General features: G+C 52.1%; 1 protein-coding gene across 1 annotated transcript in view; it reads left to right on the top strand.

The window, feature by feature from the left end:
* The window catches only part of LOC144149059 (leukocyte elastase inhibitor-like), a 33,354-nt gene extending 12,649 nt beyond the window's left edge, over positions 1 to 20,705 (top strand). Inside the window, exons 3-4 of the mRNA XM_077680603.1 lie at positions 13,499 to 13,654; positions 19,321 to 20,705. Coding sequence (XP_077536729.1) covers positions 13,499 to 13,654; positions 19,321 to 19,860 — 696 coding nt within the window. The 3' untranslated portion in view covers positions 19,861 to 20,705. The remainder of the gene's footprint in view (positions 1 to 13,498; positions 13,655 to 19,320) is intronic.
* The last annotated feature ends 288 nt before the right edge of the window (positions 20,706 to 20,993 follow it).

Below are 20,993 nucleotides of genomic sequence, written 5' to 3'. Positions count from 1 at the left end.
GGCGAGTTACGGCTGTGAGAATGACGAGGGGGTGGCGAGTTATACCGATAAAAATGGCCAGGGTATATAGCCTTACATTCGGAGGCGAGTTACGGCTGTGAGAATGACGAGGGGGTGGCGAGTTATACCGATAAAAATGGCCAGGGTATATAGCCTTACATTCGGAGGCGAGTTACGGCTGTGAGAATGACGAGGGGGTGGCGAGTTATAGCGATAAAAATGGCCAGGGTATATAGCCTTACATTCGGAGGCGAGTTACGGCTGTGAGAATGACGAGGGGGTGGCGAGTTATAGCGATAAAAATGGCAAGGGTATATAGCCTTACATTCGGAGGCGAGTTACGGCTGTGAGAATGACGAGGGGGTGGCGAGTTATACCGATAAAAATGGCCAGGGTATATAGCCTTACATTCGGAGGCGAGTTACGGCTGTGAGAATGACGAGGGGGTGGCGAGTTATAGCGATAAAAATGGCCAGGGTATATAGCCTTACATTCGGAGGCGAGTTACGGCTGTGAGAATGACGAGGGGGTGGCGAGTTATACCGATAAAAATGGCCAGGGTATATAGCCTTACATTCGGAGGCGAGTTACGGCTGTGAGAATGACGAGGGGGTGGCGAGTTATAGCGATAAAAATGGCCAGGGTATATAGCCTTACATTCGGAGGCGAGTTACGGCTGTGAGAATGACGAGGGGGTGGCGAGTTATACCGATAAAAATGGCCAGGGTATATAGCCTTACATTCGGAGGCGAGTTACGGCTGTGAGAATGACGAGGGGGGTGGCGAGTTATAGCGATAAAAATGGCAAGGGTATATAGCCTTACATTCGGAGGCGAGTTACGGCTGTGAGAATGACGAGGGGGTGGCGAGTTATAGCGATAAAAATGGCCAGGGTATATAGCCTTACATTCGGAGGCGAGTTACGGCTGTGAGAATGACGAGGGGGTGGCGAGTTATAGCGATAAAAATGGCCAGGGTATATAGCCTTACATTCGGAGGCGAGTTACGGCTGTGAGAATGACGAGGGGGTGGCGAGTTATACCGATAAAAATGGCCAGGGTATATAGCCTTACATTCGGAGGCGAGTTACGGCTGTGAGAATGACGAGGGGGTGGCGAGTTATAGCGATAAAAATGGCAAGGGTATATAGCCTTACATTCGGAGGCGAGTTACGGCTGTGAGAATGACGAGGGGGTGGCGAGTTATACCGATAAAAATGGCCAGGGTATATAGCCTTACATTCGGAGGCGAGTTACGGCTGTGAGAATGACGAGGGGGTGGCGAGTTATAGCGATAAAAATGGCCAGGGTATATAGCCTTACATTCGGAGGCGAGTTACGGCTGTGAGAATGACGAGGGGGTGGCGAGTTATAGCGATAAAAATGGCCAGGGTATATAGCCTTACATTCGGAGGTGAGTTACGGCTGTGAGAATGACGAGGGGGTGGCGAGTTATAGCGATAAAAATGGCAAGGGTATATAGCCTTACATTCGGAGGCGAGTTACGGCTGTGAGAATGACGAGGGGGTGGCGAGTTATACCGATAAAAATGGCCAGGGTATATAGCCTTACATTCGGAGGCGAGTTACGGCTGTGAGAATGACGAGGGGGTGGCGAGTTATAGCGATAAAAATGGCCAGGGTATATAGCCTTACATTCGGAGGCGAGTTACGGCTGTGAGAATGACGAGGGGGTGGCGAGTTATACCGATAAAAAAGGCCAGGGTATTTAGCCTTACATTCGGAGGCGAGTTACGGCTGTGAGAATGACGAGGGGGTGGCGAGTTATAGCGATAAAAATGGCAAGGGTATATAGCCTTACATTCGGAGGCGAGTTACGGCTGTGAGAATGACGAGGGGGTGGCGAGTTATACCGATAAAAATGGCCAGGGTATATAGCCTTACATTCGGAGGCGAGTTACGGCTGTGAGAATGACGAGGGGGTGGCGAGTTATAGCGATAAAAATGGCCAGGGTATATAGCCTTACATTCGGAGGCGAGTTACGGCTGTGAGAATGACGAGGGGGTGGCGAGTTATACCGATAAAAATGGCCAGGGTATATAGCCTTACATTCGGAGGCGAGTTACGGCTGTGAGAATGACGAGGGGGTGGCGAGTTATAGCGATAAAAATGGCCAGGGTATATAGCCTTACATTCGGAGGCGAGTTACGGCTGTGAGAATGACGAGGGGGTGGCGAGTTATACCGATAAAAATGGCCAGGGTATATAGCCTTACATTCGGAGGCGAGTTACGGCTGTGAGAATGACGAGGGGGTGGCGAGTTATAGCGATAAAAATGGCCAGGGTATATAGCCTTACATTCGGAGGCGAGTTACGGCTGTGAGAATGACGAGGGGGTGGCGAGTTATACCGATAAAAATGGCCAGGGTATATAGCCTTACATTCGGAGGCGAGTTACGGCTGTGAGAATGACGAGGGGGTGGCGAGTTATAGCGATAAAAATGGCCAGGGTATATAGCCTTACATTCGGAGGCGAGTTACGGCTGTGAGAATGACGAGGGGGTGGCGAGTTATAGCGATAAAAATGGCCAGGGTATATAGCCTTACATTCGGAGGCGAGTTACGGCTGTGAGAATGACGAGGGGGGTGGCGAGTTATACCGATAAAAATGGCCAGGGTATATAGCCTTACATTCGGAGGCGAGTTACGGCTGTGAGAATGACGAGGGGGTGGCGAGTTATAGCGATAAAAATGGCAAGGGTATATAGCCTTACATTCGGAGGCGAGTTACGGCTGTGAGAATGACGAGGGGGTGGCGAGTTATAGCGATAAAAATGGCCAGGGTATATAGCCTTACATTCGGAGGCGAGTTACGGCTGTGAGAATGACGAGGGGGTGGCGAGTTATACCGATAAAAATGGCCAGGGTATATAGCCTTACATTCGGAGGCGAGTTACGGCTGTGAGAATGACGAGGGGGTGGCGAGTTATAGCGATAAAAATGGCCAGGGTATATAGCCTTACATTCGGAGGCGAGTTACGGCTGTGAGAATGACGAGGGGGTGGCGAGTTATAGCGATAAAAATGGCAAGGGTATATAGCCTTACATTCGGAGGCGAGTTACGGCTGTGAGAATGACGAGGGGGTGGCGAGTTATAGCGATAAAAATGGCCAGGGTATATAGCCTTACATTCGGAGGCGAGTTACGGCTGTGAGAATGACGAGGGGGTGGCGAGTTATACCGATAAAAATGGCCAGGGTATATAGCCTTACATTCGGAGGCGAGTTACGGCTGTGAGAATGACGAGGGGGTGGCGAGTTATAGCGATAAAAATGGCAAGGGTATATAGCCTTACATTCGGAGGCGAGTTACGGCTGTGAGAATGACGAGGGGGTGGCGAGTTATAGCGATAAAAATGGCCAGGGTATATAGCCTTACATTCGGAGGCGAGTTACGGCTGTGAGAATGACGAGGGGGTGGCGAGTTATACCGATAAAAATGGCCAGGGTATATAGCCTTACATTCGGAGGCGAGTTACGGCTGTGAGAATGACGAGGGGGTGGCGAGTTATAGCGATAAAAATGGCCAGGGTATATAGCCTTACATTCGGAGGCGAGTTACGGCTGTGAGAATGACGAGGGGGTGGCGAGTTATACCGATAAAAATGGCCAGGGTATATAGCCTTACATTCGGAGGCGAGTTACGGCTGTGAGAATGACGAGGGGGTGGCGAGTTATAGCGATAAAAATGGCAAGGGTATATAGCCTTACATTCGGAGGCGAGTTACGGCTGTGAGAATGACGAGGGGGTGGCGAGTTATAGCGATAAAAATGGCCAGGGTATATAGCCTTACATTCGGAGGCGAGTTACGGCTGTGAGAATGACGAGGGGGTGGCGAGTTATAGCGATAAAAATGGCCAGGGTATATAGCCTTACATTCGGAGGCGAGTTACGGCTGTGAGAATGACGAGGGGGTGGCGAGTTATACCGATAAAAATGGCCAGGGTATATAGCCTTACATTCGGAGGCGAGTTACGGCTGTGAGAATGACGAGGGGGTGGCGAGTTATAGCGATAAAAATGGCCAGGGTATATAGCCTTACATTCGGAGGCGAGTTACGGCTGTGAGAATGACGAGGGGGTGGCGAGTTATACCGATAAAAATGGCCAGGGTATATAGCCTTACATTCGGAGGCGAGTTACGGCTGTGAGAATGACGAGGGGGTGGCGAGTTATAGCGATAAAAATGGCAAGGGTATATAGCCTTACATTCGGAGGCGAGTTACGGCTGTGAGAATGACGAGGGGGTGGCGAGTTATACCGATAAAAATGGCCAGGGTATATAGCCTTACATTCGGAGGCGAGTTACGGCTGTGAGAATGACGAGGGGGTGGCGAGTTATAGCGATAAAAATGGCCAGGGTATATAGCCTTACATTCGGAGGCGAGTTACGGCTGTGAGAATGACGAGGGGGTGGCGAGTTATACCGATAAAAATGGCCAGGGTATATAGCCTTACATTCGGAGGCGAGTTACGGCTGTGAGAATGACGAGGGGGTGGCGAGTTATAGCGATAAAAATGGCAAGGGTATATAGCCTTACATTCGGAGGCGAGTCATGGCTGCGAAAATGGCAAGCGCAGTAGGTCGACTCTCTAGTCACGGCGGTGAAAAGTGCAAGGATATATATACAGCCTTAGCTTCTGCTGTGAATTATGGCGATAAAATTGGCAAGAGTATAATACACACTAAACTTTTTTATACCAAGTTTTGAGCGAAAAGGGTGTAAAAATTTTGACTCAAGGCAGACAAATTTATAACGCGTTTTGACTAAAAAAAAAAAAGAAGGAAGCTCACACTAACGCGTAAGACTTGAATGTAGCGAAGCTGCACGCAACCTTCACGACCATCACGAAGGTTTAAGTCCACGATTGCAGCCCATTTGCTTCTTCTTCGCTCTTACAATGAGCTTTACTCCATCATTGTTGCTATAAGTGTGAGCTTCCTTCATTTTTTGGAGGTGATAATCATTGGACATCATCTTGGAGGGGCGTACACAGTGACGTGTCTTTCTCGTTCCGAGCAAGTGTTGTCACACTTGCGGCGAATGCTGGAGTGTTTTTTTTATTTTGGCCAATTTACCTAAGTGCACCGGGGACGCTGAGCGGTCACCGCGAGGCACGCAAACACGAGCGTTCAGTATTAATTGCGAATGCACTTTATAAGCGACCCCGAACCTTCCGCCGTCCGCATAGCAACAGCTGCGGGTGCGCGCGCTTTTCGTCTTCCTTAGCAACGGGGGGAGATGGGCGCGCGCTGCCTGGCCGCTGACATGGCACATACCCACGTGGGAGATTGGCCAGGAATAAGTGCGCATCATCAGCATGTTGCTTTCCGCAACGTTGTACCGCATCGAATTCGGATCCAGGTGCTTCAACCACGCCAAGATGCTTGTCGCGGATCGCGACGTAAGAAAGGAGCCCGACAGCCGGTCGCCCGTTCGATGGGCTCGTCACACAGAACTGCCCGAGCGCAGGCGCGAGCTGGCCCGTGCCCCCGTTCCCGTGCAGCGGAATCTTTATTGCTATCATCATTGCCATTCTTCAACACCCTCCCCCGCCGCCGATTCTGATGGCGTTGGCGGGTTAGCCTCAAGAATATAAAGGCGCTGAACTGGACGTCTGATTTCTTGTCCGGATGAGACGCGCAGACGACACGACCGTACGACCCCGTCGCGGCCTGGAAAAGTTTCCAACACTCGGCCTAGCTTCCACAGCATTGGGGACGAGGTGTCGTTCTGGATGACCACAACGTCGCCAATCTGCACCTCGGGTCCGGATGGCGCTGCAGCTTCGTGTGCAGAGCGCAAGAGAAGCAGGTATTCTCGGCGCCAACGGCGCCACAGGTGCGACATGATTGCCCGTCGATGTCGTGCTCGACGTTGTAGATCTCCGCTGGCGGAAGTCAGCTCGTGCAGTCCCAGCTTTGTGGCACAGCGGTTGTGCGCCTGCCAATTAGGAAGTGAGCCGGCGTCAGAGGAGAGTGCTCTTCAGCATCTCCTGCTAACGGCGTCAACGGGCGGCTGTTGACGGCCACCTCTACTTCGCAGAGGACCATCTCGATCTCTTCCGGGGACAGTCGACTATGACCAAGAGCCCTTCGAAGCGTTTTTTTTTTTGTGATGCTCATGAGCCGCTCCCACCTCCTGGTCATGACTGGCAGCGCGCTGGCTCCAGGTGTTTCGTTCACCGTCCTTGTCGCCTTCCGGTCCGCCGTTGCCGCCAGGATCGTAGGGGAACTCGTACGGCAGTAGAAACGCCAAGGTGACCACGCAGTAGCCCGGAACCACGAACTCGCTCACCAACCGTAGACGACAAGAGCGATGTCCGGTGCCTCCTGCCTGGTCTCCTCTTGGCCCGTCGTAGCCACCAGGGTCATAAGGGAATTCGCCCTGCTCGGGCTGTTGCCTCAGACTGACGAGCTCAGTCTCGTGCCCGTGGCAGGCACTTGCGTAGCCTTTGCCGGGTGGCACGGCTGGTAGCTGCTTACGGTTGACCAGTCGTCGTGTGCACAGATCGTGATTGCGAACTGCTCCCCCATGCCTCAGGAACGATGATCGTGGCAGCGGATGGTGCGGCTTCCAGGAGCTTCCCATGGGGCCGCCAAGCGCGGCAGTTGAAGCGGCCCGGTTGCCGGTCACGAGCTCTCCGCAACCAGGGTCACGTGACGGTTCGCGCGGCCCAAATCGGAAGGCAGGTGCGCCGGTCAGAGTCGGGGATACCAGGAAGCGCTGACGCCAGTGGAGATGCCAACGGAGAAGCCAGCGCCGGGAGCAACACGGCCATCGTCGTACAAGTGGGAACGGCGCCCGCTTGTGGCACCTAACGACCACGTGCTCTCTCAGCAAGGAACCCCCTCGAGCGGCAGCGATGTCCGAAGCGTCGGAGAAAATCACGCTGGACGGGTCCGCATCACCGCTCGTCGTGGTCATGGGGTCCTTGGAGAGGTCAGTTCCGTGGCCATCCTGGACCACGGCGCAGTCACCGCTGGGCGGGCGGCTGGGTACACCCAGTTTTGCCTCAGTGAAGCCGGTCGTGCTCTCCGCTGGTCTCTCTGGCGGGCCAGACTCGTCGGCAGCTGTGAGGACGTTCCGACGGTCAGGAACGCACGGCTCACACGCCACGGGAACGTTCGCCATCTTGTGAGACTCCGCGGTCATCCCGCTGTCACCGGAGGGCGCCGCGGTGTTGCCGTGCCGGATCACGGCGGAGTAATCGCTGGGCGCTCCGGTACTCCGGGCAGCAAGTGGCGAAGGAACAGCAGAGGGTCTGGCGAAGCACACCAGTGTACGGATCGTGACGACCTTTTCGTCGTACTCGTAGCTATTGAATAAATCGGCCTCAAGGTCGTCCAAATCAATGGTCTCCTCATATATGCGCTTATCTAGGGACTTCAACTCCTCGTAGCTGCTGTTGACAGCGTGCAGGTGCGAACGGATCTGGCAGGTCGACGAGAGGGGATCCTGCAGTAGCAATTGAATGGTAGCTACGCCCTTTGTGACGGCTTCCCTCACAGTGTCACGGTGGCGGCGAAGCTCCTCCATGGCAGACGGCGCGAACGCAGCCGACCGGGTGTCCTAGGCACGAGCACGAGCGGCAGACAGGTTTCGATGACGAGGCTCGCCGAATTGGGCAGCTGCCAGGAGACCCCAGCCTAGCGTCCTCGAAGACTGCGCCGCATCAGGGCAGGTCTGCTCGTTGGTTGTCTCCCGGGTTTGACGGCACCAGAATGTCGCGGATCGCGACGTAAGAAAGGAGCCCGACAGCCGGTCGCCCGTTCGATGGGCTCGTCACACAGAACTGCCCGAGCGCAGGCGCGAGCTGGCCCGTGCCCCCGTTCCCGTGCAGCGGAATCTTTATTGCTATCATCATTGCCATTCTTCAACAATGCTACCACGCTTTACTAGTCCGCGCCTGTACGTAGCCGGACTCACCAGCCTCCGCTTCACGTGCACGTCTATCGCAACGTCCTCGGGAACCAGCCGCGGAAGACACTCCACCACGCTCGGAACGTCGATGGGCACGTTCACGATCTGTCCCTTAACGCCGTACTGACCGTTGCCCCGAGTCGTCTCTGAGCGGCGAAGTACACACGGCATGCGAGAGGACGTTGGCGTAGACGTGTCCAACCAAGCACACGCCGCAGTACTCGCCCCGGCTTCCACTCCGAGCGAAGGAGCACGGGTCGTCAGTGGGACACGTTCGAGGCGATGCATCAGGAGCGAGGTCGGCGCGCTGTAAGACCAGGAGTTGGGTCCGGTCCTGCTGTCGCCTGAGCTCTTCACTGAAGGGGCGGTAGCGCTTTAGGAAGACATCCACTCCACCAGCCCTTCTCTCGGCGAGGGCCCGGGTCACGCGATCGTAGCCACTCAGGGAGACATCGGCAGCGCAGTCACCGGAGGAGCAATCGCTGCGCCTCTCCCCTAGCCTGACAGCTCCCCCTCGCCGGTACTGCGCCTCTCAATTAAGGCGATGGCACAATTACTACGCCGTGTACTCTCGGCGCAAGAAATGCATGCGCACTTCCTCACGATTCCCTTCGGGGAGGTGGGGGCAATTTTTTTTCTTGGTATTTTTTAACTGCGGACGGGAGAAATGGTGTTAACCCTAGAATAAGGGTGTAAGGCTGCTTAAAGGGGCCCTGAAAGGCGTTTTGAGCAAACTAAATTGACTAGCGCAATCGTTAGATTGGGCCGTCAACATAATCTGTGCCAAGTATTACTCTTTTACGCGCAGCGGAAAGCTCACACTTTTGTTGCAAAGTTTGTCGCTTTTTTTCTCACCCTTTCCTTCGTGTTTTTGGACGCCGCCATCTTCACATGTCTACATCATCGATTCCCCGATGTTCGTCATGAGCTAGACATCCTGCTATTGGGCGGCTTTTTCACGCACTTCCGGCAAAGAGATGAGTCGTCTGCTCAGCGTCGGCTCGCCGGCTGATCTGCCAGCGGAGTGCCGGAGTGCTTGGACATTTTACGACAAACGAAACAAGTGTAAACAAACGCTTAACCGTTTGTATTAAATGCAACAGGGCCATAACACGACATGAATATTCTCTTACTTGAGTACGTTCCATAAAGAAAGCGTTGAAGTCCCGTGGCACTTCTTTCTTGCAATCGCAGAGAACGCCTTGAGCCGAATGCCCGGGTTTGACGCATACATTTTATTCAACTTCCAAACAATCCAGAGATGCGTTTCGAACGAACACAACGTCACAACATACGTTGCAAGTCCAAACCGCGATTGACAGACGATGGGTTGCCTCCTCCTGCCCCTCGTAAATTCGGCACTCACCTCGCGCGCGGTTTGCGGGGACGAATAGCAAGTCACTTAACTCTGGCGCACAAGCCGAGATGGCTTTTAGCCACGCACACTGCACATACCCCATGCGAGGTTGAGTCGTACGCCGCTTGAGAAAGATAATCCAGACCATGGGAAGCACTATCCACCCGCAGAAGCACAACGTCGCATTTCATCGCGAAACAAAGGCGTCCACAACACACACACCATCACCTCCTGTAATGCCAAAGGCATCTCGCACTTCCAAATGGGAGTGAGTAGTATGCCTGCAGTGCCCATATGCCGCGAGGTGGGGCGCCAAGCTGAACCGGGATCACGCAACCGTAACTGACTTCTAGAGCGGTTTGTGCCTTGTTACCAGGGCAACCGATGTTTGATATTGTCAAAGAAATGGTGCTCGCTCCAGCTCGAGGAAGCTCAGAGCCGTGGCGGAGCATGTTTTGCCAACGTTGCCGCTCTCCACCACGCGTCGCCCCAAGCTGAACTGGCGTTTCGTGCACGGGTTCTGTATCGGTTTAAAATGTCTTTTTCACATGCCGCCGGCAGGAATTACCACCGCCACAAAATAAGACCCGGCACCACTGGGGCCACATCTGATACGGCGCTTTTTGGATAAACAGTGCGCTGTGCATCCAAGGGAGCGAGGGCAGGATCCTCCCCGTGCGGCTGCGAGTTCGCCGCCGATAACAAGTCGCGTGCCGCCGATAGCAAAGTTCTGCAGCAACGTACACCGCGAAAGGGCAACGCCAGGTCGCCGCACACATGGGGACAGATTTTTCGTTCGCTTTTCCAGCCTTGAGCGGATTGCGGGATTCATGTTGTCAACAAAGCTTGCCCGTAGCAGACGGCTGTGTGAGCAGCGCAATAGCGGAAGTACGTCACCGCCGAGGAGCGCAGCATCATGGGAGGGAAGGCTCGCTCGCCGTCTACAGCGGAGAGTAAGTTGAAAGGAGGAGGAAACGCGGCGCGACGATAATGCGCGGTTTTTGATTTACGATTTCTCAGCTAATACTCATCGCTTCAACAAAATTCTTGCGGGAGGAGAGTGCTAATACATTGCTTTATTTTGTTACATGTACATCCACGCATCGGCGGAAGGTATTTCAGGACCCCTTTAACACCGTAAAATAAGGGTATGGGCAGCGCAGCTACGCGTGACAATGTGGATCGGCTGAGCTGCTCGACATACAAATGGATTAAACACGCAAAAGTCACACTTGGACCACAATAAATTGAGCAAGAAGACCAATTGGATGCACGGGGAGAGCGAGTATATGCTTCTTTAACTTAAAACTGCATCTGATCTTGGTTTTATAGCCATCCGAGGGATATCCCCTGGTAGAGTCGGTGGGCTTGTCATGAAAATAAAATATTTTAACACTAATGTTGGAATTAGGCATTTTAATGTGAGCTTTAAAAGTCAACATGTCAATTTGTGAAATCTTTTGAATGGTGAGGCGGAGTAGGTTATGTGCGGTAGTTATTCTGTTCAATAAGTTCTAAAATTTTAATAAACACCAAACATCTAATCCACACCGTTTGAACACCCTTTAAGAAGGGTATTCATTATTTCAACGCCTTTTTGCTGCATGGGTGTGAAGCAACAAATTAGGGTGTGGGAACCTAAGGAAAACGGCGTTAAAGACCTCCAAATGTGGAGGTTTTTTCTACTCTCTTACAGTGGCGGACTTCAACATTGTCTACGAGGGAATAAATTTCTTGTACCTCACGGTGTTTAAAACAATTTGAATTGGCATAATTTATTAATAGCTAAGCTGTTCAAGCTATAGCTGGTCCCGTGGCTTCAGAAAAAAAAAATACCAAGAAAAAGCCGCGTCGCCTGTAAAGGGTGCACCACCGCAGATAGGGTATTATAACAGTGAAGCCGGCTTTCGTGCCTGCTCCAGTGTGCGCACAAGGGGCGCATGCGTATGCGCACCTCTTACCATGTTATTCTAAAGGCGATACCCTTTTTTTGGGCTACTAAAACGCAAAAAATTGGTGCAGCTTGTACTAATGGTGCAAGGCTAGAGAAACAGCAGAACTGGAGGGAGGGGGGCATTCAAAACCGATTTATGTTTGGGAAATTACGGACACAAACACAAACGACCTAGCTTGTTTACCCCTTGGATCCGCTGTCAGTGCGGGGGACCGACTGGAACGTCCTTGTAAAATTCAGCTAAACTTGGCCTCACTCCTCAACGCTTAGCCTAGCCTAGCAAGAACAACGCAAAGCCTAACAAAACTTAACAAAGCCTAGCAAAACCGCAAAACCGGCAGAAGGTAGGCCGACCCACAGCTCCACTGTTTCTTTTGCAACTGAGCCTTCATTTTACACCCCTTCAACACCCTACAGAAAATCGAGGGTGTTGCAGTCGGTCAACACCCTTTTGCCACACTTAAAGGGTGTAAAGTTACAAGACAGGAATTTGCAACCTAAGAAAAAAGGGTGTAGTGACTTCCAAACACCCTTATTCAACTTATACTACACCTTTTTTAGGCATGTAAAGAAGTTTAGTGCGTACCAATTCAGCGGCCAGTTATGGCGTTGAAAATGACCACGGGCATGGCCATGCCTTAGGCGGAAAGCTCTACGGCGATGAAAATGGCAAGGGTATCTCCTGACCTTCGGGTGCGAGTTACGCCTGTGAAAAATGGCAAAATGAACTTACCTTCAGCGGCGAGTTGATTGATTGATTGTTGGGTTTAACGCGCCGACGCAACGCAGGCGATGAGGCACGCCGTAGTGGAGGGCTCCGGATTAATTTTGACCACCTGGGGATCTTTATCGTGCGCCGAAATATCGTACACACGGGCGTTTTTGCTTTTCGCCTCCATCAGAAAAGCGGCCGCCGCGGCCGGGAATCGAACCCGCGACCTTGTGCTCAGCAGCGCAACGCCTTAGCCACTGAGCCACCGCGGTGGGTTTCAGCGGCGAGTTGTGGCAGCGATAGTGGCAGGGCTATAGTCTTGCCTTCTGTGGCGAAGTACGACTGAAAATTGCAAGGATATAACTTTACCTGCAGCGGCGAGTTATGGCTGTGAAAATGATGCTATACATGGCTGCCTGATACATTTCACCATTATTTTGTGGATGGGTTGCTGGGCTAAAAGCTGAAGTAGCAGCTTGACGAGGCCCAACTTGCCCAACAAACCGGAACATGTCAGCAACGGCAGCGCCAATATCAACGTGTCATACAGTATCGTGGCATATATAACAGAACAGTAAAATGTACATATTTAATGTATAAAATGGGAAAAAACGTTAACAAATATCATAAAAGCTGGCCTTCATTTTCCAGACAATGGCTACATTTGTACTGTAGAAACGATTTGTTTCGCGCGGCAAGTTAAACAAAACCGGTACCCGCGTTCGGGAAATTAGGGACACAAAGATTAACAACCAAGCAGCACAAACGTGCGCAATTAACTTGAAAGAAAAATTCGTATATACATAAATTGAATGCAGTCACCGTTATGCGCGCCGTTCCCGTGACGATTTCCAGCGTAGCTTGATCCTCGACAGCGTACGCATTATTTTTTGTTTTGTTTTTTACTGAGCACAGATTACCACATGCGATACAGCAGCCGGTGTATGGGGATTAGTTACGTGCTGCGATGTGACGTATGGGCGAGGTACGAGAGCATTGCTAAAGGAGCCATGAAGACAAAATACAAGTTGGGTGTATTAGAACGACTGCTTAGTCCCGATAACAATGATACCAATATCATCGCAATCTTTGAGCAAATAACGGAGATATGAAAGAAAACGCGTGAAGCAGTCGCGACCCCCTAGCCAATTTCTCACAACTTTCCTATGACGTCACGGAACCTTGTTTGTGCGATTGGCAGCCGCCTAACTGACCTGTCGCGACGACACATGACTGGACGTCTGTAATGGGGCCACCAGTTCCATTTGACCACATCACTTGAATGCTAACGTGCAGTTAACGAACTGAAAATTGTTGTATTGTTGGCCCGTATGACGTCATTCTTGATCATAACACGTCACTGTGGCGCAAAATTTGAAAGTTTTTTAATACTTCTTGCTTTTTTTCGTTAAAAAACATCTTTTGTGGCTGTAATGGAGCTGAGTGAGATACTGAATCCTAGTTCTTTCAAATTACACGAAGTTGTATTTTCTCTTCATGGTTCCGTTAAGAATTGTACCCCTCCCCGCAGGTTACCGAGGGCAAGGTGAAACACCTCGTGAAGGACGGTGACGCTTCGTCGAGCACGCGCATTATGCTCGCGAGCGCAATCTACTTCCGTGGCCTCTGGAGCCTGCCTTTCTTCGGACCCTTCAAGGCTCCCTTCTACGTCAACGCCAGGGAGACGGTACTGCTTGCTCGCAGCCTGCCATGCTCCCCCTATCGTGTCGGGTCTAGTAGAAGTATCACAGGGCTTGTTCAAATTGGCGTTTCACGCGCCTAATCTACGCCTGGACCCCGAGGCTCGCCGTGGGGAGTGCTATGTAGGGATTAATTTAGTTCTTATTGGGATCAAAAGGACGTAGAATGGGGCTAGTTGGTGGTTCTTCATGTTTTATTGCGCTAGGTAAACAGACGAAAGGACACTAACGAATTGTGATCCCTTTAATAGGGCCATGCAGACAAAACATAAGTTTGGTTCACTCGAAGAATTCCCTCGTTAGAATCATATTGACAACAATTTTAACGTAAACGTCGCTCAAGTACGATGTATAATTAGGAAAAAGAAGAAATGGCCATGCGACTCACTAGCTCGTTTCCCGCACTAGAACATATGGCGTAATATGCACTGCTATGCCTTTGGCTGGGGTCGGTAAAAGAAAATGCACGTTATAGCTCGTTCTGCAGGCTTATAAGCCCTGCCCATAGGCAGGGCTTATAAGCTTGCAGAACGAGCTATTTTCGCCTAAATGTAATTCATATTCATTTTATAGCAGCAAGAATAGTGAGGTAGACAATGGAAGTTACGAAAGTACGCAGAAACATAGTAGTACCAGTGCGTACTCTTGTTGGTACTGCGCGCACTATGCTTGTTATAGAAGCACAGTAGTCTGGCGCTTTGGACTGTTCCGACCGGGCGGGGGCACCCGATCCGAGCTCCGTGGCCTCCGACATACGAGTGGTAGCGTGTATGATGCAAGCGGCCAGCCGCTGTTGCAGCCGTGAAGAAGTCCAGAAGCCGTAGGCTAACGTAATTGTTTACTTCATAGCGAGATGTGAGCCGAAGCCAAAGAACAATGCCCCGACGGGCGAGGTTACAATACAGGACTCGAGCAGAGCGACAACATCGATTCGCTGGTCTAACAGGAATGAGTTACAACGCTTGGGCAGCTCTATTTATACCCAAAAGCGATAACGGTCAAACGCAAACAAGCTGGAACACGCCATGAACGTCACAGACACACACAACGCTCTTTCCCATGTTCGTTAGTCGTCGGTAGCCTCCGCGCACGTCGAGTCCGAGAGAGGGGAGAGAGGAGGACTCCGTTGCGATCGACGGGGCCTCTGTGTCCTTGAAGAGCGTGGAGACGAGCCTCGCAGGCAGCCGCCAAAGTTTTGAAATGCGCTCAAAGCGAAGCGTCTGACGCGGCTTGTCGCCACTTGTCACCGACATGATTGCGCCTGTTTTCGAAGGCGCACGAGCGGCTTCGCCGCACAGCCGAGGAGTGATGCGGGGAAGTACTGCGGCGCTGGCCGATTCGTAACAGCTTCTCCGCCGGGGGTCCGAGATCCCGATGGTCTTCAACCGTTGTCCGGAGAGATGCTGTCGAAGTGAAGTGCTCGGCAGACGCTCGACTCCAGGCCTGGGCTGTACGACACTGTGCTGGAGCTTCACCGGGCGGGTCACTGGACGAGTAGTGGCCCCCCAAGAACGTCTCTGGCTTGGTCAGGCAAGCAACAGAACAACACAGGAAGACACAACCGCATCGCCGGCAAGTGCGAAGACAAACCCACACTGAAGCTGTACCAGGCTTTTAGTTGCGATAAAATACGCTAATAACTAACTACTCTAGTTATATTTTTGCACAGCAGTACTTTAGACAAGTGACAAACTTGAAAGGTGACATTTCGCGTGATTGGAAATGTCCCACACACAAAAAAAAATCTAATCGTAAAGGGCGAAACCTGCGTCAGGAAAAATAATGAAATTGAGAAAGTCAGGCGTCTACAAGCCACTTCTCGCGCTGAGAGCTGCATTCGAGCTCTCATCATTGCTCCGAGCTTTCCCCAATTTGTATCGCACTTGAGGTGCACCCGTTCTCTGAAAGAGACTGCTGCGACCGCGTTAAATCACACCTGTCGTCTTGTTCGACAAAGGTCGAGCGCGCGGAGGAGCGAACGACAGTTTCCAGCGTTCAAACGAGAGGCGCGCACTCCTTCTTGGAGGCGGCTTTCCCCTGGCGCGATGCGAGCTCACGGCTTTGCCCCTCGGCGTGCCTGCACTGAAACACGCGCCAAAAGTACGCCCGGAAGTTTTCCCTCTATGCTTCTTGCTCGCCTTTTCACGAACGCGTTCGGCAAGCAAACGCCGGAACGCGTTTGCTCTCTCTCCTCTAGGCTGGTTGGTTCCAGACTTCGGCTCAGCCACAGGCGCCACCGAAATCTCAACTAGCTTAGCCCATATTGGCCTATCGTCGGGAGCATCAGCTGGGAGTGACAAGGGCACGACGTGCTCATTAGACACCTCGTAGCATCTAACGGACCCTATCTCGGCGTCCCTCGCCTTTTCCACAACACCCTCAGTAAGCGAACACCGAAGGGTGTTTTCGTTCTGTTTTGCGGCTTTCAAGGCTACACTAGATCCAAGCTGCCCTGTCTGAAAAGACGGCTCAGCCGCCCCAGACACCTGAATCTCTACGAGCTCGGCTGGCCGTTGCTCGAGGTCAGTTACCTGAGCTGGTGGCAGGACGGAATCGGCTTGCTCAGTGGCGAGATCGTCACGACTCCCAACTGAACCGTGCAAACCGTTCGCTGCCTCGGCTGCAGGCTTTGCCACCACACCGCTCGTTTCCGCACTACCGTCCGAAGGAACAACCTCCGTTTCAGCGGACTCGTGCGGCGTCTCGGAAACCTCATCGCTTACACATTCCTGCGAAACGACGCTATCTCGCGAAGTGTTCACGTTCACGTCAGCAGCCGTTCCCAAGGCTTCCCGCGAATTTGAACCGTCCGAACACTCCGCCGAGATCCGAGATCTCCAAAACAAACGCCGACACATTATCGTACACAGTGGACACGCACTGCCCTCTGCCGCCTCTGCCGACAGTCTGAGCTAATGCGCCTTCGTTATCTCTCTCAGCAACCTTGACGCGCTGCGGGGCAGCAACGGTCGCTTCCGACTCGCGCTCCTGAGCGTCTGCTACTGGCAGCGCTGGCACGGTGCTTTCCTCGACAACGAGGTCTTTTTCGAGCAACAATTCAAACTCGGGCTTTACTTTTTCCTGCTCGAGTTGAATTACATGCTCAGTTTTCTTGTTCTCCCGTTGGAGTCTCTCTCCCTCGAGCTCCTTTCTTTCCTGTTCAAGGCGCTCGAGCTCGAGGTCGTACCATCGCATCTTTTCCTCGTGCTTGAGCTTGCGTTCCTGATCCCGTTCTCGCTTTCTTTTCTCGCGTTCCTCACGCTGGCGCTCAGCCTCTGCTTCTGCGGCCTGACGTTTCGCGGTCTCCCTGCCATTGATCAGCTCAATGCATTCCGACAGCTCCTCATCGTCAGCCCCGACAGCGAGTATAGCCTGTATCAGCTCTGGCTTTCTCAGCGCGTCCGTAACATCCAAGCGCAACTCTTTTGCAAGCTCCAACAACTGCGGTTTTTTCAACGCTTTCAAATTCATGGCCGGTCTAGAGTACTGCTTTCCCACTGCTCCACAAATGTTTTGCGCGAATAACCCACGCGACAAAAACACACGCCCTACCAGCTATCCTCAGAAGCCTGGTAAAACTCAGTGAAGACAAGTCCCGCACTCACCATTGACCGCCGTGAATTCTGCGAAGTCCGAAGCCGCCTTGACGTCCGTGGTGTTGGGTCTCGCACCGCTGGCTTCAGGTGTTACGAAGTTGCCATCCCACCGCTGCCACCAGTTGTTGCGACCGGGCGGGGGCACCCGATCCGAGCTCCGTGGCCTCCGACATACGAGTGGTAGCGTGTATGATGCGAGCGGCCAGCCGCTGTTGCAGCCGTGAAGAAGTCCAGAAGCCGTAGGCTAACGTAATTGTTTACTTCATAGAGAGAGGTGAGCCGAAGCCAAAGAACAATGCCCCGACGGGCGAGGTTACAATACAGGACTCGAGCAGAGCGACAACATCGATTCGCTGGTCTAACAGGAATGAGTTACAACGCTTGGGCAGCTCTATTTATACCCAAAAGCGATAACGGTCAAACGCAAACAAGCTGGAACACGCCATGAACGTCAAAGACACACACAACGCTCTTTCCCATGTTCGTTAGTCGTCGGTAGCCTCCGCGCACGTTGAGTCCGAGAGAGGGGAGAGAGGAGGACTCCGTTGCGATCGACGGGGCCTCTGTGTCCTTGAAGAGCGTGGAGACGAGCCTCGCAGGCAGCTGCCAAAGTTTTGAAATGCGCTCAAAGCGAAGCGTCTGACGCGGCTTGTCGCCACTTGTCACCGACATGATTGCGCCTGTTTTCGAAGGCGCACGAGTGGCTTCGCCGCACAGCCGAGGAGTGATGCGGGGAAGTACTGCGGCGCTGGCCGATTCGTAACAGGGGTTGTTTCACACGACACTGGCCTATTGTCGTAAGCTACATTGTCTGATGTGACCCTGTGTGTTGAGCATAGCCCATGTTTCACGAAGTGATAACCCCCTACCGTAACAAAAAGCCTTTGACCTTGAACGCACGAGGTGTTTGCATGAAGGTCAGAAAGACGCTATGCGTTTCTTGGCTGTGTACTTCGAGTAATAGGCTTCGCTTAAAAACAGGTGGGAGAATGCTTGCACATGAGTTATACGCGAAGTCGTTCCAAACTAATAAAACCGCTGCCATGGATCACACATGTCCCCATTATTGAGTGCAAATTAAACCTCGAGCACATGTGAGGCGAAATGTATAAGTGCAGTCATGGGCAGGAAAATATAACTCAGAACACTCAAAACCGAAAAGTACTGCTCGTGGAGGTCAAATAATGGCACGCTACTGATATATTTCAAAAGCGAGATACGCAAAGTTCGTTATTGCAATAAAGTCATGCATCAATTGTACTTGTATGGAAGGAAATCGCGCGATTTGTGTGTCTGGTTCATATTTTCGTATTCACGTTTCGTTTGTCCATGACTGTACATAACCGAGAGCAATAGCGTTCTTTTAATTATGAATACAAGTTGGATTGTGCGCGAGCAGTCCAAACGCAGGAAAATGGAATTGAATGGAGGAAATCGTCATGGAATTTGTCATGTTAGGAAGGAGAAGAGAGGGCAAGAGCGCGGGGTGGAGGGTTACGTGGCAGAGGTGGCCGAAGACATTTAGGCGACATGCCAAGTTTCTTTGCCGAGCGAGACAGGGTGAGAACAAGTGACTGCCAGCGTGACTGAGAAGTTAGAACTAGCTACTGTGGGTGTTAGCGTGGGCTCCAGTGGAACATAAGAGGGCCAGGAGGTGACTATGAGTGTGAACCTAATGAATGGCCCCTCTTAAGCTACTGGGTACTGGGTACCAGCGGTGGACTGGGTACCAGTAGCCACATACCAGAGTGAACCGGGTAAGTAAATAAAATGCTGCACCACGTCCGTCTAACGACAGCGATGGTTAAACTCGAAGATTTATCGTGAGCGATTCCTCTGTTTACACAAAAACCTAAAGCAGGCTTCACCTGTGAAAGAGTATATTTGAGGCAGAGTACGCTTTACGGTCGGAAGTTTGCTTTCCTGCCATGGGTTTTGAGGTGGACTACAGAAGCCATCTACGTCATCAGTGATACATAGAAAGGTTCGCTTCAAAAGCAGTGTCGACGTGACCCCGGCAACCATGGCCAGTGCGTGGAGAGTCTCCGTTTACGCAGGCCTACGTGGACATGATGGAGTCGTGCCGCGGAGCGCTGTACTGCCACAGCACGAGCATCCCGTGCCAGGCGCTGCAGCTGTCGTACTTGTGCAAATCGCTGAGCCTGCTGCTCATCCTGCCGGACAAGGAGGTCGGCCTGCACAAGGTGGTGGGCGCGCTCAACCAGGACAATGTGCGGCGCCTCTTCAAGGAGCTCAAGCCCATCACTTCGATGGCCGTGTTCTTGCCCTGCTTCCGCATACATCGCTCGCACGAGCTCGTGCCGGCGCTCAAGTCGCTGGGCGTCACGATCCTGTTCGACGACCAGGCCGTTGACCTGAGCCGCATGACGGGCTCGAAGCACGGGCTCTGCGTCGACAGCGTCGTCCACGAGTCCTTCTTCGACACCACCACAGAAGGGCTGGGCGAAGCGAGCCGGCCCCCAGAGCCGCTGGACGCCAACATGATCGTGTTCCGCGCCGACAGGCCCTTCATGTACATGCTTCTGCACCACTACAACCACGCTGTCGTCAACATTGGCGTCGTCTACAGGCCCTGAACAACGTCCTACCGGGACTAAGCAGCGTGTGGGGGCTGAGCTCGACGAATCAGCTTAATCGCTACCGCGGAATGCTCGGCGTATGCCCAACCGAGCTGCTTGGAAAAAATCCTTTGTTCAAATTAGCCCTCGACGCTCTTCGCCTCTATTTTAAATCCAGTTACGCGTATAGTTCTCACGCGCGGACCAACCAAGGCCGCAGCTCGCCGAACGCCATACTCTCGAACAATCAATTGCCGTAAAAGTACATCTCGCCGTACATTTTCTTTAAAAACTGAGAAGCTTCCGTTCTCATATAATACAAGGCTTTGTTTGTGTACTACAGCACAAGGCGGGATTTATTTCAAATCGCGAATGCAGTGAATGATGCATGAATGAACAAAGCATGCGAAGAAAACTGTTTTTGCGCTATAGGGTAATAAACAATATTTGCGTGGAGGCCGCGCCGTGCCACTAGGAGATATTTATGCACCGAGCTGTGCGCAAACTGTGGAAAGCGTTCATGAGTGGTCGCCTAGACTGCCCTTGCTTCGATTAGCCGAAGATTTCCATCATTATCCAACGATAACAAATAGCTTTATATGGTTTGATAGGTTTGTTGCATTCGGCCTTCCCGCTAAGTTTATCTCTTGTGTGCACGGCTATAACTATGCACCGCCAGATTTGTACGCAGGAGACATGTGACCCACCCAACATGCATCACATGCATCTTGCCATGCTGCGTAAATTCGTCCCCTGGTTCAAATCGCTCCCTGCCGTTAGTAAATATGGTGCAGGCTGACGCGTCAACACCTGTCTGGAATCTCCGCTGCTGATCTAATTAGATGTAATAAATAAAAAAATGTAATAATGTAACTTAAACCTGTGGTTGCACATTACTTGAGAAGACGCAGCACCTTTGCAGAGACGTCTGCCGTTCTCAGGACAGAACTGCGAACACTCAGCGGTCCTTCGCTGTATATCTACTATCAGACACCTAACCTCTCCGGCTGTACGGGAAGGAAGGCTCGCACGACACCACTCGCGAAGACCACAGCGCTCACTCGCTTCGCTCGTTTGTAGCATTGATTTGGTGGCATCTGAAATTCGCCTTTTGGAGCTGCTCCTTCCGTGTCAGCCTTTTGTTACGCCTT

Source organism: Haemaphysalis longicornis, unplaced genomic scaffold (assembly GCF_048455015.1).
Source record: "Haemaphysalis longicornis isolate Haplotype H1 unplaced genomic scaffold, Haemaphysalis longicornis Haplotype H1 scaffold_8, whole genome shotgun sequence".
Classification (NCBI taxonomy): Eukaryota; Metazoa; Arthropoda; class Arachnida; order Ixodida; family Ixodidae; genus Haemaphysalis; species Haemaphysalis longicornis.
Note: the sequence above shows the minus strand (reverse complement) of the source record. Positions and strands in the feature narration are given on the sequence as shown.